Genomic DNA, 11,545 nt, shown 5'->3' with positions numbered 1-11,545 from the left:
CTCCTTTGACCACGCGCACACACGCACGCACACATACTTGAACACACACCGACAGAGATGCCGACCCTGCATCACGGCTTGCTTCCACCTTTTGTAGGCAAACAACTCGACATGTGAAGTGAGGTGGAATTCCCGCCTTTGTGGGAAACATGCCCAGAACCATTTGTAAGCCCTTCTCCACCGCCGCCTCCTAACTCTGTACAGATTGTAGTTGTGGACTTCTATATTAAGTTACTATGCTGCAGTTTTCAACCCTTCCTTCTATGGGTCACATCAGACTGAAATAAAAGGGGCAATCACATTTTATTTTTTTTTTGTCTCTGGCTTACATCCACGTGTTTTCTCAAATGCATGCATTTCAAAAGTATTGGAGAGCCTAATCTGCAGCCTTCACTATACTGATGTAAACACGTGGCAAGACTTTTACACAGTGTTGACAGTTTATATGCAGACAACGCCGAACTGTACAGAGAGTATTGCATGATGTATGTGTTATACATAAAGCCCTTGAGAAGTCTCTCATGAAGAAAATTTATGACTTCTCCGTCTGAGGATGGGAATCTACAACATGGAGGAATATGGGAGACAATTTTTATGTGGTCATAGCTCAACCTGAGCCATCTGTCTACTCCAAATCAATAGTAGACTGTGGTAATAGCATTACTATTGATTTCATTATACTAAGCACAAAATTTGACACCAGAGTCTGAGTACATTGCATTGTCTGCATGCAAAATGCAACCAATGCAGTTTTGGGTCTAATGTCTACCCTGAGGTTTCAGCTCAGATCTTGCTCCAACTTGTGCCATTTTTAAAGCTTTTGTCTGTCTTTTAGTCTTTTTCCTGTGAGTATAAAAAAAAGAAACAAATAGCCTAATCCTACATCACTATTGAACGTTCCTAGAGAAAGCAACATTTATACTTTCCAACTCCAAACTTTAATTCATTCTATCTAAATTTCTTGGGACAGAGACCAACACAAAGACCGTGAGATCAATGCATGGTTTTCAAGAGCCATGCATCAGCATGTCATGTATCCAGAAAAAGTCTGAGAAGGGTAGCACGCATTTGGATGATCTTTGTACATGTAGGTCAAGGATCTACAACTCCCGTCCCCGAGTAACCCTTCTGTGCAACTTTTGGACGCAAACGTGCTCCAACACACCTGAATCAAAAAGCTCAATTACCTCCTTGGCATGTCTGCAAGGTGTGCAAAGACCTAGTTATTAATAATTTATTTGGTACAGGTGTGTTGGAGCAGGGATCCATCCAAAAGTTACAGGGCAGTTGCATCTGAGGACTGGAGTTGCAGACGTTGAAGGAAAATCATGTCTATAAATATGTGTTTTGCCTGAACTTTCACATAAATATGCTGATCCAAACCATTCTATTGCATGTTTGGTTATGTGCATGTTCTCCCAGCAGGTCTCAAACACGTTGTCTATATACATGCAAAGGGGTATAAATGCATTTGCATCCCACTGTATCCCTCTCATTCCTTTCTATACTCCTTTTCCTAAAGGTTGTGAATAACACCCTCGTCTTTAGTAGTTTTTGAAAGTGCTCCCTATGCAAAGGTAAACAAATGTGGTTTTGGCAGACATCTGATCAAACTTCCTGTTACTCTCTCTGTTTATGATAATGAGTGGAATAAATTCCAGCAGTGGCCTGAGTGTTGACAGATATGCGTTTCACCTTTGCTCAAGCCTTTTTTTTTTTTCTTTTTTTTATCTCATCTGAGCAGTGATTTCATCAAGTGTGGGGAAATGGAAATTAACAGCAGATCATCTCATGGGAGGTTGTGCAACAAAGGCCAGATAAACTTTTACATCAACACAATAGAGAGACCTCTGCACCAATACATAGGCATTCATCAAGCCACCTGCTGTCCACACACATGTGAGGCTAAACCCAATGAATGGCCATTAATCCACTTTATGCAGAGTACACATACCTCTTATTTAATTGTCTTTCCTACAAATGTAATTGAGTTCCCTGTAATACTCCAAGGGCAGAGATAAGGTAATCTCTCAGCAACTACCCAGGTTCCATGCAATGGAAACTTACTATTTGTGTTGTTGGTGTTTGGGAAACTTTGTGTGCCTCCCCCAATAGTCTCTATTGCAGTAGAGTATGAACGATGCATATCCAAACATATGTTTTTTTGTTTGTTTGTTGTTGTTTTTTTTATCTTGTTTTAGGAAATTTTTAAATAATTCAACTGGCAAAACATGTTAAAAACATCAACTTTTTTTTTTTGTTTAAATATTTCTAACTGGGTCATTGATATACAATTCATATACTCAGATCAGAAATAATCCATTTTAAACACACATACAGAGAAAGCAAAGCAAATTAGTTCCTGAATAAAGGCGTGTATTGTTAAATAACTGGAATAACACAGGGAATAAGTATGATTTTAATCTATGAGTCCATACAAACCGTCTTTAAATATCAAAGGTTTCAGGTTTGCTTCACATACACTTTAGTTGTTTCCCCAGGATTTTTAAAATTGGGTAAATGTCAGATTATTGCCTGCGCCATTGTATCAGTTAGAGCAAAGTGCTCTGTTTGGAAACTAAGTGTTTGGTCACTACTGACACTTTTTGTGTTTGTACATTAATGATTATATCCCTGCTACTTTAGAGTAAAAGCAGTGAATACTAAATTTGTCATATTTCTAAAGTGCCAAATAATTTACAGAAAGCAACACATCAAATTATCACTAAAGGGAATTTAATTTTCATGGGTTCCTGCTTTGTCTTATTGGAAAGAAACTGCTCTGAAAATATTTCCACGGTCAATATACTCACCATATGTGACATAAAGATAATGTCTATAGATTTTTTTTTTGGGGGGGGGGGGCTCTGAAAAGATCTTTGCAGTAAAGTCCATCTGCAATTTTCCTTTCGGCTTTACTAAACAAAAACACTTTACACAGCATATTGAGCTACATGATAAAATTTTCATTTAGGAAAGGGGACTCGGAAGAAAATGGTAACACATCTGCTTCTTAACAAAAAGTATGGGATTTCTATAACGATGGTATGTATGAACTCACGCAAGCCATTCAAGAGAAGAAAAGTTATGGCAAGGGGACTCTCTTTTTTTAGCCCCACTCTGTCAGGTTCTTTCACATGAGTGGCTCATCTGTGCCTGGCTATCAGAACCTTTACATAAATCACTGCTTACTCTGACAGGTTAGCAGCATGATAACTGTGGGTGAATTTATCGCCGTGGGCTCAGCCGGTTCACACTACCATTTACCTTGCCTGAAGATTTTACTGCAGCAGCGGGCCAGACATTCAGTCAGCTCTATTCTTTGCTTACTTATTATCAGTAAAATGTTTTTATTTTAATTTAGTTGATACCTTTGATTGTGAAGGATTGTGGCTTTTGCTAGAAAAACCACAGCCGAAATGTATTTTGAGTCTGTTTAATCCTATGACTGTAAAAGAGTAGTAAACAAACGACGAATCTTAAAGTTTCTTACCCATCATCCCATTGTGGGGGACGAGACTGTAAGTTCTCAGTGGTTCAGAAAAAAAATACTTTGGATGACTTAATTTTTTTAGTCATCTCCAGAATTATGTGCAAGAACAGCAGATTTATAGTTTTGCTCACAGATGCATTAGAGAGATAAATGTGCAAGATGTACTGAAACAAAAGAAAAACAAAGACTTTTTCAATAATATGATTGACTCCAATTCTGGATTCCACTTTTCCAAACTGCTTGATTGATAACCATGTAATTAACTACTTTAAGAGGAGTTTCTGATTTGTGTAAAATAAATAAATAAAAAACTTTCATTTTTATCCCATCACAATCACTTGCCAAGAAACAGTCCAGTACTGACTTGATTTATTTTTGTGACGGAACAAGTTAATCTGACATGTCGAGTAATACACCTCCACGTCCAGATGACCTCAGTCCAGATCAGTCCTGTCAAACTTTGCTTATGCTGTTTTTATCTCTCTGATGTTTGCACTGGATGGTCTTCAGTACGCTGTTGTGTCATGAGCCTGTCCAAAGTTAGAGTCAAAAATTGCTCAGTTGATAGTATTTCTGCACTCTGTGTACATTTATAACACACAGAGTCTCCCAAGACATCCCTGGAAACTTTGCATAACCCGTTCAATTCACATACCAAAATATGCTTGCGTGTGATGCAGAGGGAGTGCGTGTGGGCGGCCAGAGCAACTATTACAGCCTATTCGAAGTTGGACTTCATTTTGAGCCTCAGCCCCACATCAAGGAGACTGTTGCATAAAATTGAGACACGCTTCAACATACCTTGTAAAAATGAAAACAGCAACAAAAAAAATAGCAAGAGAAAAAACAATCCGGCTAGTCACGCATCTTGCATTAGTGGAAAAGTGAAAGCAGCCATGATGGCCTGAGGGAAGGCTGTGCAAGGTTGCCAACTTTGCAGGTTGTTTAACTGTGGGTGCATTTTCTGTTAATGTATGAGTAATGACGTACAAGTGAGTTGGCAGCGGGACAACCAGGGTTAGCAAAACTGCACGGTTGCTTGAATGTAAGGGTAGTTGTTTTGTCCAGATTATGCACTGATAAAACGTGCATGCATTTAACGGGGGTACGATTTCATCGATATTTAGGAGGAGAAATTAGGATTAAAAACTGAAAATAAAAAAGTTAAATTTCAACCATTTCTTAAAAATTTACTTGTTCAACTAAATTTCTTTAAATACGAATAACTGCTAAGACGGGAGAACAACTGGTTTGTTCTCCCATGTTTAAAAAAACAAATGAAAAATGGGAATTGGTCATAGTTAAGACATAAAACATTAGTGAAACAACATCCTTGGGGTCAATTAAATTCAAATTCAAAAATACTTTATTGATCCAGAAGGGAGATTAAATGTTGCTATAGTTCATTAAATCAAGACTCTTCAATGAGTTATTGTAGATGGTAATAGCTGTGGGCAGGAAAGATGTCCCATAGTGAATTTACAGCGAATTTGAAGAAACCTCTGACTATAGAGTAGACGATCCATGATATTCTCATGAAGAGGATGTTCAGGGTTATTTCACAATTAGACAAATTATATAGATTAGACAATTTGTATTTCCTTAATTTCAGTCCATTTTGTCTTGGACATTTACCTTGTCAAGAAGCTCAACTTGCTAGCAAGTTTGAAGACAGCAGCACTGTAGCTAAGCAAGATAAAGCTGGAAGCAAACTTTCTTGTTGTAAGACAAATACTTTCTCAAACCATTAATTTCACAATCCTTATTTTTTTCCTAATTTAATCTATTTATTTATTTAATAAAACTAACACCCTTATTGTTCTCTGCTGGACATCGTACACAACCAATGAGAACTGTGGCTGACTTCAAGTCTACGTTAAAACATTAGAAAAAAATTAAGTTGTGAATTTTGTTACAATTTAACAACTATTGAATATTGCATGTACACAATATTCTCAAATAAATTTTCCATAATTTTTTTTTGGCTAATGTTAATTTCGCCCAAAATAGCTTTTATATTGTATCATTTTTGCATGAAGCAAAACGAGACTTCTGTTGTCAGGCGGTCTGTTTTTTTATTCTCGGTTTTTTTACCTTATGAATTAGTAATAATGGATTTATGTCACAATGATAAGTTCATCAAGTAATTTAATAACCATTAAAAGAAGATATAATTAAATATATTTTAGGGGGGTTACAGAGTAGATTTACGGGCACAGGACTAATTGTTAAACTTTATTTTTACTTTTATCACTCAATTTTCAGAAGTAAATATGTTCAGCATTGCACTAATCTCTGAAATGTGTTGATGCTTACTTGTCACTCGCTGGGATTGATTCATTGATTCAGAATGAGACGCACAACAGATCTCTGAACAGAAGCCCCCCCCCCCAAAAAAAAAAAAAAAAACATAAAATAAATAAATAAAACCCCTCCTTCACATTTTAAGCTCGCTACATCTGTGCAAATCAGCCCATTTCTGGTGAAAACCAAGACTGTTAATCAAATTAAGGGATTTTCAGATTTTCCAGCTTTATGTTTTCTTCTAACAAACCAGCCAGGAAAATCGCTCCTTTCCCTCTTCACAGCTGAGACATGCATTTTGTTTTTTGGATGATTTTCATTCTGTAGACACGTCAGTTTTGATAACAGTCAATATGAGATTTTAGGACAAAGCCTAATAACATATAATTTTAGGAGGATTATGTGGGCACTGTGATCAAAAACTGAAGTAAATTATCACCTATTTGTCTCTGTCTTAGACCAACAGCTTTTCTTGTGTTCCATGTTGATGCTGAGCTGTGCAATTAATGACATGTTGACAGACAAAGCGCACGCCACCATTGTTCATATTAAGCTTCTCACGCAGCCAGCTAATTGGCGCAAATAGACTGTATCGTGTCACTGGAGAAGCAAAGACGTCACCTTCCCAGAGTAATCTCATTGTTCTCGCTTCGACGTGAAGCTGGCACACAACAAAGTGATGCCGTTTTGTAAATAATAATTCTGTCGGGGCAAACAAGAATGATGATATGGGTAAGGAAAACTCTCTGTCTGTGGCACATGAATAAACACAATCACAGAACCCAGAGTACTAAACATTAATAACGATTAGCGTTATTACTCGGTCTGTGAAAACAGCCTCCTCCCTTCTAATGGTGTTAGTGATTTGTGTCTGGAGACTGTAAATATTATGGCCAGGCTGACTGCATCAGATCATAGGCTTGAGTTTTTCACCAGCACTCATCGGGGTTTTCTTTTCTTTTTTTCCTCGAACTTATAAAACATATGTTGATTACACAAAAGATGATTGCATAAAGTCTGCGTTGGGGAACTCAGGCCCTTTTGTAGTATAATTTTTCACAGTGTCCAATGTGGAACGAACCCCAGAGAGAGGTGGGGAGGTGGTCGATATGATGCTGCCAATGGTCTCTCTGTGTGGCAGCCAGCGCCGTTGAGTAGTCACGAAATCCGTTTGACAAGAACCTGATTAATGGGGCTGACTAACATCTGACACACACAGCTGGAGTTCCTGGGATATTTACAGCGATGGAAATTACCAGTGTATTTTCTCAACAACTGTGAATACACCTTGTACTGTACCTTAGCAGCTTATGATTAATTATACGTGAGCTCTTTTCCGTCAAACTGTATTCAGTAAAGACTGTGATACAAATGCAAACAAATAATTTACTCTTAATGTCAATTGTACAACATGGTACAATTTGAAGTTGTTGCAACAAAAATGACAGGAAATGCTATATGTTATATGATAACGAATTAATAGTGATTTATAAATTAGTAGGACAATGCTGGCTGAAGTTAATTTTGATCCCTTGATATTCTAATCTCTTGCAATAACCATCTTCAAGATTAATATGGTTTGAGGTATGCAGCTCTCCAAAGGAGATGTATCTCAGATGAAAATATTACAGTAAAGGAAAAAAAAACACTAATTATTTCCATCTGAGCTGTTGCACAGCAGAAAAAAAACATGGCATTCAACTCAAAAGTGAATTTTAATCAAATTGTTTTAACTAATACTTTATCCTTCAGAGCTGTAAAAGTACCAGAATTTGATAAATATTAGCCTATGAACTATATATGGTGAACTTATATATTTGGTCCTTACAGTGATCAATGTCACCTGGTGTAACCACAATGCTATGGAGAAGCTGATTGGTCTGCAGTCGAGCTGCTGTGCAGGTTAACCAATCAAATGCCGGTATTTTATTTAAAAAAAAACATTAAGGTGAATGTTTATATGGTTTTATATTATGTAATGATGGACTGAAGTATAAGCAATATTGAAAAGTTCAATATATTTTGAAATTATCACATAATTTTAACATAAAATGAATTAAAACTTTTATTACCAAGTTATAAATGAATTGTTTATTCAATACGTAACTGACATACTGAAACAAATACGGATAGTTCTTTTATTTTTAAGTATGTTTTTAAATGAATTACTATGACACACAAAAATATGTATTGACGAATTGGTTCAATTTGATTTGGTTATGTTTGACCATGAGTTTTTGGAGAAGCCAGAAAAAAGAAAAAAAAAAAATCATCTGAGGAAACTTGAGGCGGTGCAATAGCGCCATCTATGGCAGAAAGTGTGTCTTTGCTTCTTACCGCACCTCCTCACCACTTCTCTGCAAAACATACCGCAGGCCTCGGCTGCTGACTGTCCCTGAAAAAGGACAAGAAACCCCATAAAAATGTCTGATATGGAAGATGATTTCATGTGCGATGATGAAGAAGATTACGACCTGGTAATTAAGATTATTATCACCTGTTTGACTTTTAAATTTTCATCGTTTATCCGCTGAGAGCTGTTACCAAAGTCCCGACAGCACGGGGCTAGTTAGCTTTAGCTCTTAGCTAACGTGAAGCTGTCAGTATATAAATAACGTTAGCTTCCCCGCTAGTGTTATTGTTATTGTTGGTAAAGGCTAATATAAGAGAAATATCATCAAGAATTAACGCTGTCATTGGTAGAGGTGCTTGAGAAAATGCGTCGCGTTATGATAGTTTATTTTAGGGCAATCACTGAGCAAGTTACGAAGTCATGTTGTTAGCTAACTGCACGTTAGCCAATGAACCTACCATGCTTACCTCTCCTTCATGAAGGGAATAGTTTGATACCCTGATGAATACTGATTCTTATAAACTCAGGAATATTCAGAGGACAGCAATTCAGAGCCAAATGTGGACCTGGAGAACCAGTACTACAACTCCAAAGCCTTGAAGGAGGACGATCCCAAAGCAGCACTTAGCAGTTTCCAAAAGGTGCAGTTGAGCTCCTTAAAGGCAATCTGCTATTTACGTGTGTCTTTAGAACAAAATATGCATAGACTTATTCATGTTTGTTCTGTACAGGTACTGGAACTAGAGGGAGAAAAGGGAGAATGGGGTTTCAAAGCTCTTAAGCAGATGATAAAAATCAACTTTAAGTTGGTAAGTCATGTACCGCATGCTTAATTGAATTATTTCAATTAAATCAGGGTTGTTGTCATGGTCTTTTTTTTTTCTTCTCAACACCATAGACCAATTTTCCAGAAATGATGAACAGGTACAAGCAGCTCCTTACATACATCCGAAGTGCTGTTACCAGGAACTACTCAGAAAAGTCTATCAACTCCATTTTGGACTACATTTCTACCTCTAAACAGGTATAGTTCTACAGTATCAGCTGGATATGTGTCAACTTATTATTTAAAAAGAGAAAAATATTTGCACATTGACTTTTGCAAAGATTTCAATAATTTTGTATGCAGCCAATCTTTGCAAAAATATAGATACACTTGGATCACTTTCCTACTCTGTTTCGTTTTTGCTGTTTGCATTGCTGTGCATCTTAAATTGCTGCCCTTCTGAACACAGATGGACTTGCTGCAGGAGTTCTATGAAACCACATTGGAGGCTTTGAAGGATGCAAAAAATGACAGATTGTGGTTTAAAACCAACACAAAGGTACAGCATCAATCCTCAGTCGTACACAGCCATTTGCTAGTAAAATGTGCTCTACAAATCCTTTTTGTTTCATTTCTTTAGTTGGGAAAGCTGTACTTGGAGAGAGAAGAGTATGGAAAACTTCAGAAGATACTTAGGCAACTTCACCAGTCATGTCAGGTAATAAATCTAAATAATATTGTGCATGAAATAATATTTCTCGTAAGGTCAGAGGCTGGTTTAACGCAAGTCTGACTCGTACATTGACTGATTAAGTAGACATTCCTTTATTGATGCATATTTGTATTTAAATCCAGACAGATGATGGAGAGGATGACTTGAAAAAAGGCACACAGCTGCTGGAGATCTACGCTTTGGAAATCCAAATGTACACTGCACAAAAAAACAACAAGAAACTGAAAGCGCTGTATGAGCAGTCGCTTCACATTAAGTCTGCTATCCCTCACCCTCTCATAATGGGAGTTATTCGAGGTTAGCTCTCTTTTAAAAAAAGCAAAATAGATCAATAACTTGAGCTGCGTGCGCTGTAACATTTTGCTGTTTGTGGAATAACTCGTCTCCGATTGGTCCCTGCCAGAGTGTGGAGGGAAGATGCATCTAAGAGAGGGTGAGTTCGAGAAAGCGCACACGGATTTTTTCGAGGCCTTCAAAAACTACGACGAGTCTGGAAGCCCACGAAGGACAACGTGCCTGAAGTACCTGGTCTTGGCCAACATGCTGATGAAGTCGGGGATAAACCCTTTCGATTCTCAAGAGGTGTGGAGGTTATGTTTAGCTTCAGTTAAATAATGCAAGTGGGAGCTGGAATGATTGCACTATCTGACCATACAGTTTAAACTTTGTTTTAAAACCCAGCAGAAACTATTCTAATCAGGGTAATAAAGTGTACTTTAACATTTACTTTTTGCAAATTTTAACTTCTTCTTTTTCTCCCCCTAAGGCCAAACCATACAAAAACGACCCAGAGATCCTAGCTATGACAAACTTAGTAAGGTGAGTGTCCATGTTTGAATGCGTAACCATAATAAGAGGGCTGAAATGTTAATATTGACTGATAAATTTGGAATAATTACTGAGATTTAGACAAGTTTTAAGAATTCTAGACAGTAGATGTGGACCTTGGACTCTGCTGAACTCACACTTCTTCACACGAAGAAGTAAGGAGTTTTGCTTCTTTTGTTATACATGTTGCTTTAAGAAATGTTAAGAGTGAATAGGCCTGTCGCGATAAACGATAAATCAATTAATCGCACGATAAATTAAACCTATCGACCTCATTTTAATTATCGGCTTTATCGTCTCTTCCTGTCTTTTTTTCTTTCTGTTAATGACACTGAATGAAAAAAGGCTGAGCTCCGGTGCACTTCCTTAGTGTAAGGTCCAGCACACACTGCACGAGTTGTTGGCGGACTGTCGGCCCATTTTCAAAACCTGACAGAAATCCTAGGTATAACGGTTCGATCGGGTTCGTCGTGCCGTGTGGTGTCCAGCAACTAGGGCACAAAATAATGGCTACAAGTCCAGTTAACTAATTTTAAAACCAGGCATTAATCAGTGCTTTACTAGAATCTACCTGTGATGCATGTGGCTGGAGTCAGCGTAAAGTCCTGACTGAATGAAAATCATTATAACCTATTTCACGTTAACGAAGAACAGTTGAAAAGTTACCGGGTTTATCAACTGCGGTAGCAATTTGGCTTCAACTCCTCCCCTTGTCATTTCTATATTCTTTGCACGAAATGTTGAATAAATATTAATGTTGTTTCCACATATCATCTCCAATGTCCGCTGGATTTTGGGTTGCGCCGTGTCAGCTGTTTGGGATTCCCCTCCGTAATTTCCCCTCAGAAAGCCCGGAGGAGAATCCACGATTTCTGATTGGCTTAATGTCACATTCAGCTTTAAGCTCCCAGTCGGGGAAAACCCCTGATTTAGATCGGAGCGACCACGACGATCTAAATCACACTGCAGGATGATCGGTTACGAAATCACCAGCGACAATTTTAGAACGGCCAACGTTCTAAGATTGTCGTAAGGGGAAAGCAAAAAATCGTGTAGTGTGAACTATTG

At 37.7% G+C, this 11,545-nt stretch overlaps 1 protein-coding gene across 1 annotated transcript in view; it reads left to right on the top strand.

Moving 5' to 3' along the window:
* Positions 1–8,109: 8,109 nt before the first annotated feature.
* The window catches only part of cops2 (COP9 signalosome subunit 2), a 9,973-nt gene continuing 6,537 nt past the window's right edge, over positions 8,110–11,545 (top strand). Inside the window, exons 1-9 of the mRNA XM_015015917.1 lie at positions 8,110–8,274; positions 8,678–8,791; positions 8,882–8,959; positions 9,049–9,174; positions 9,386–9,475; positions 9,557–9,634; positions 9,772–9,946; positions 10,053–10,231; positions 10,416–10,468. Coding sequence (XP_014871403.1) covers positions 8,221–8,274; positions 8,678–8,791; positions 8,882–8,959; positions 9,049–9,174; positions 9,386–9,475; positions 9,557–9,634; positions 9,772–9,946; positions 10,053–10,231; positions 10,416–10,468 — 947 coding nt within the window. The 5' untranslated portion in view covers positions 8,110–8,220. The remainder of the gene's footprint in view (positions 8,275–8,677; positions 8,792–8,881; positions 8,960–9,048; positions 9,175–9,385; positions 9,476–9,556; positions 9,635–9,771; positions 9,947–10,052; positions 10,232–10,415; positions 10,469–11,545) is intronic.

Source organism: Poecilia latipinna, unplaced genomic scaffold (genome assembly GCF_001443285.1).
Source record: "Poecilia latipinna isolate Pla-1442-1.1 unplaced genomic scaffold, P_latipinna-1.0 Scaffold1966, whole genome shotgun sequence".
In the NCBI taxonomy this organism is placed as follows: Eukaryota; Metazoa; Chordata; class Actinopteri; order Cyprinodontiformes; family Poeciliidae; genus Poecilia; species Poecilia latipinna.
The sequence above is the reverse complement of the archived record's forward strand: the minus strand, read 5'-3'. Positions and strand labels throughout refer to the sequence as shown.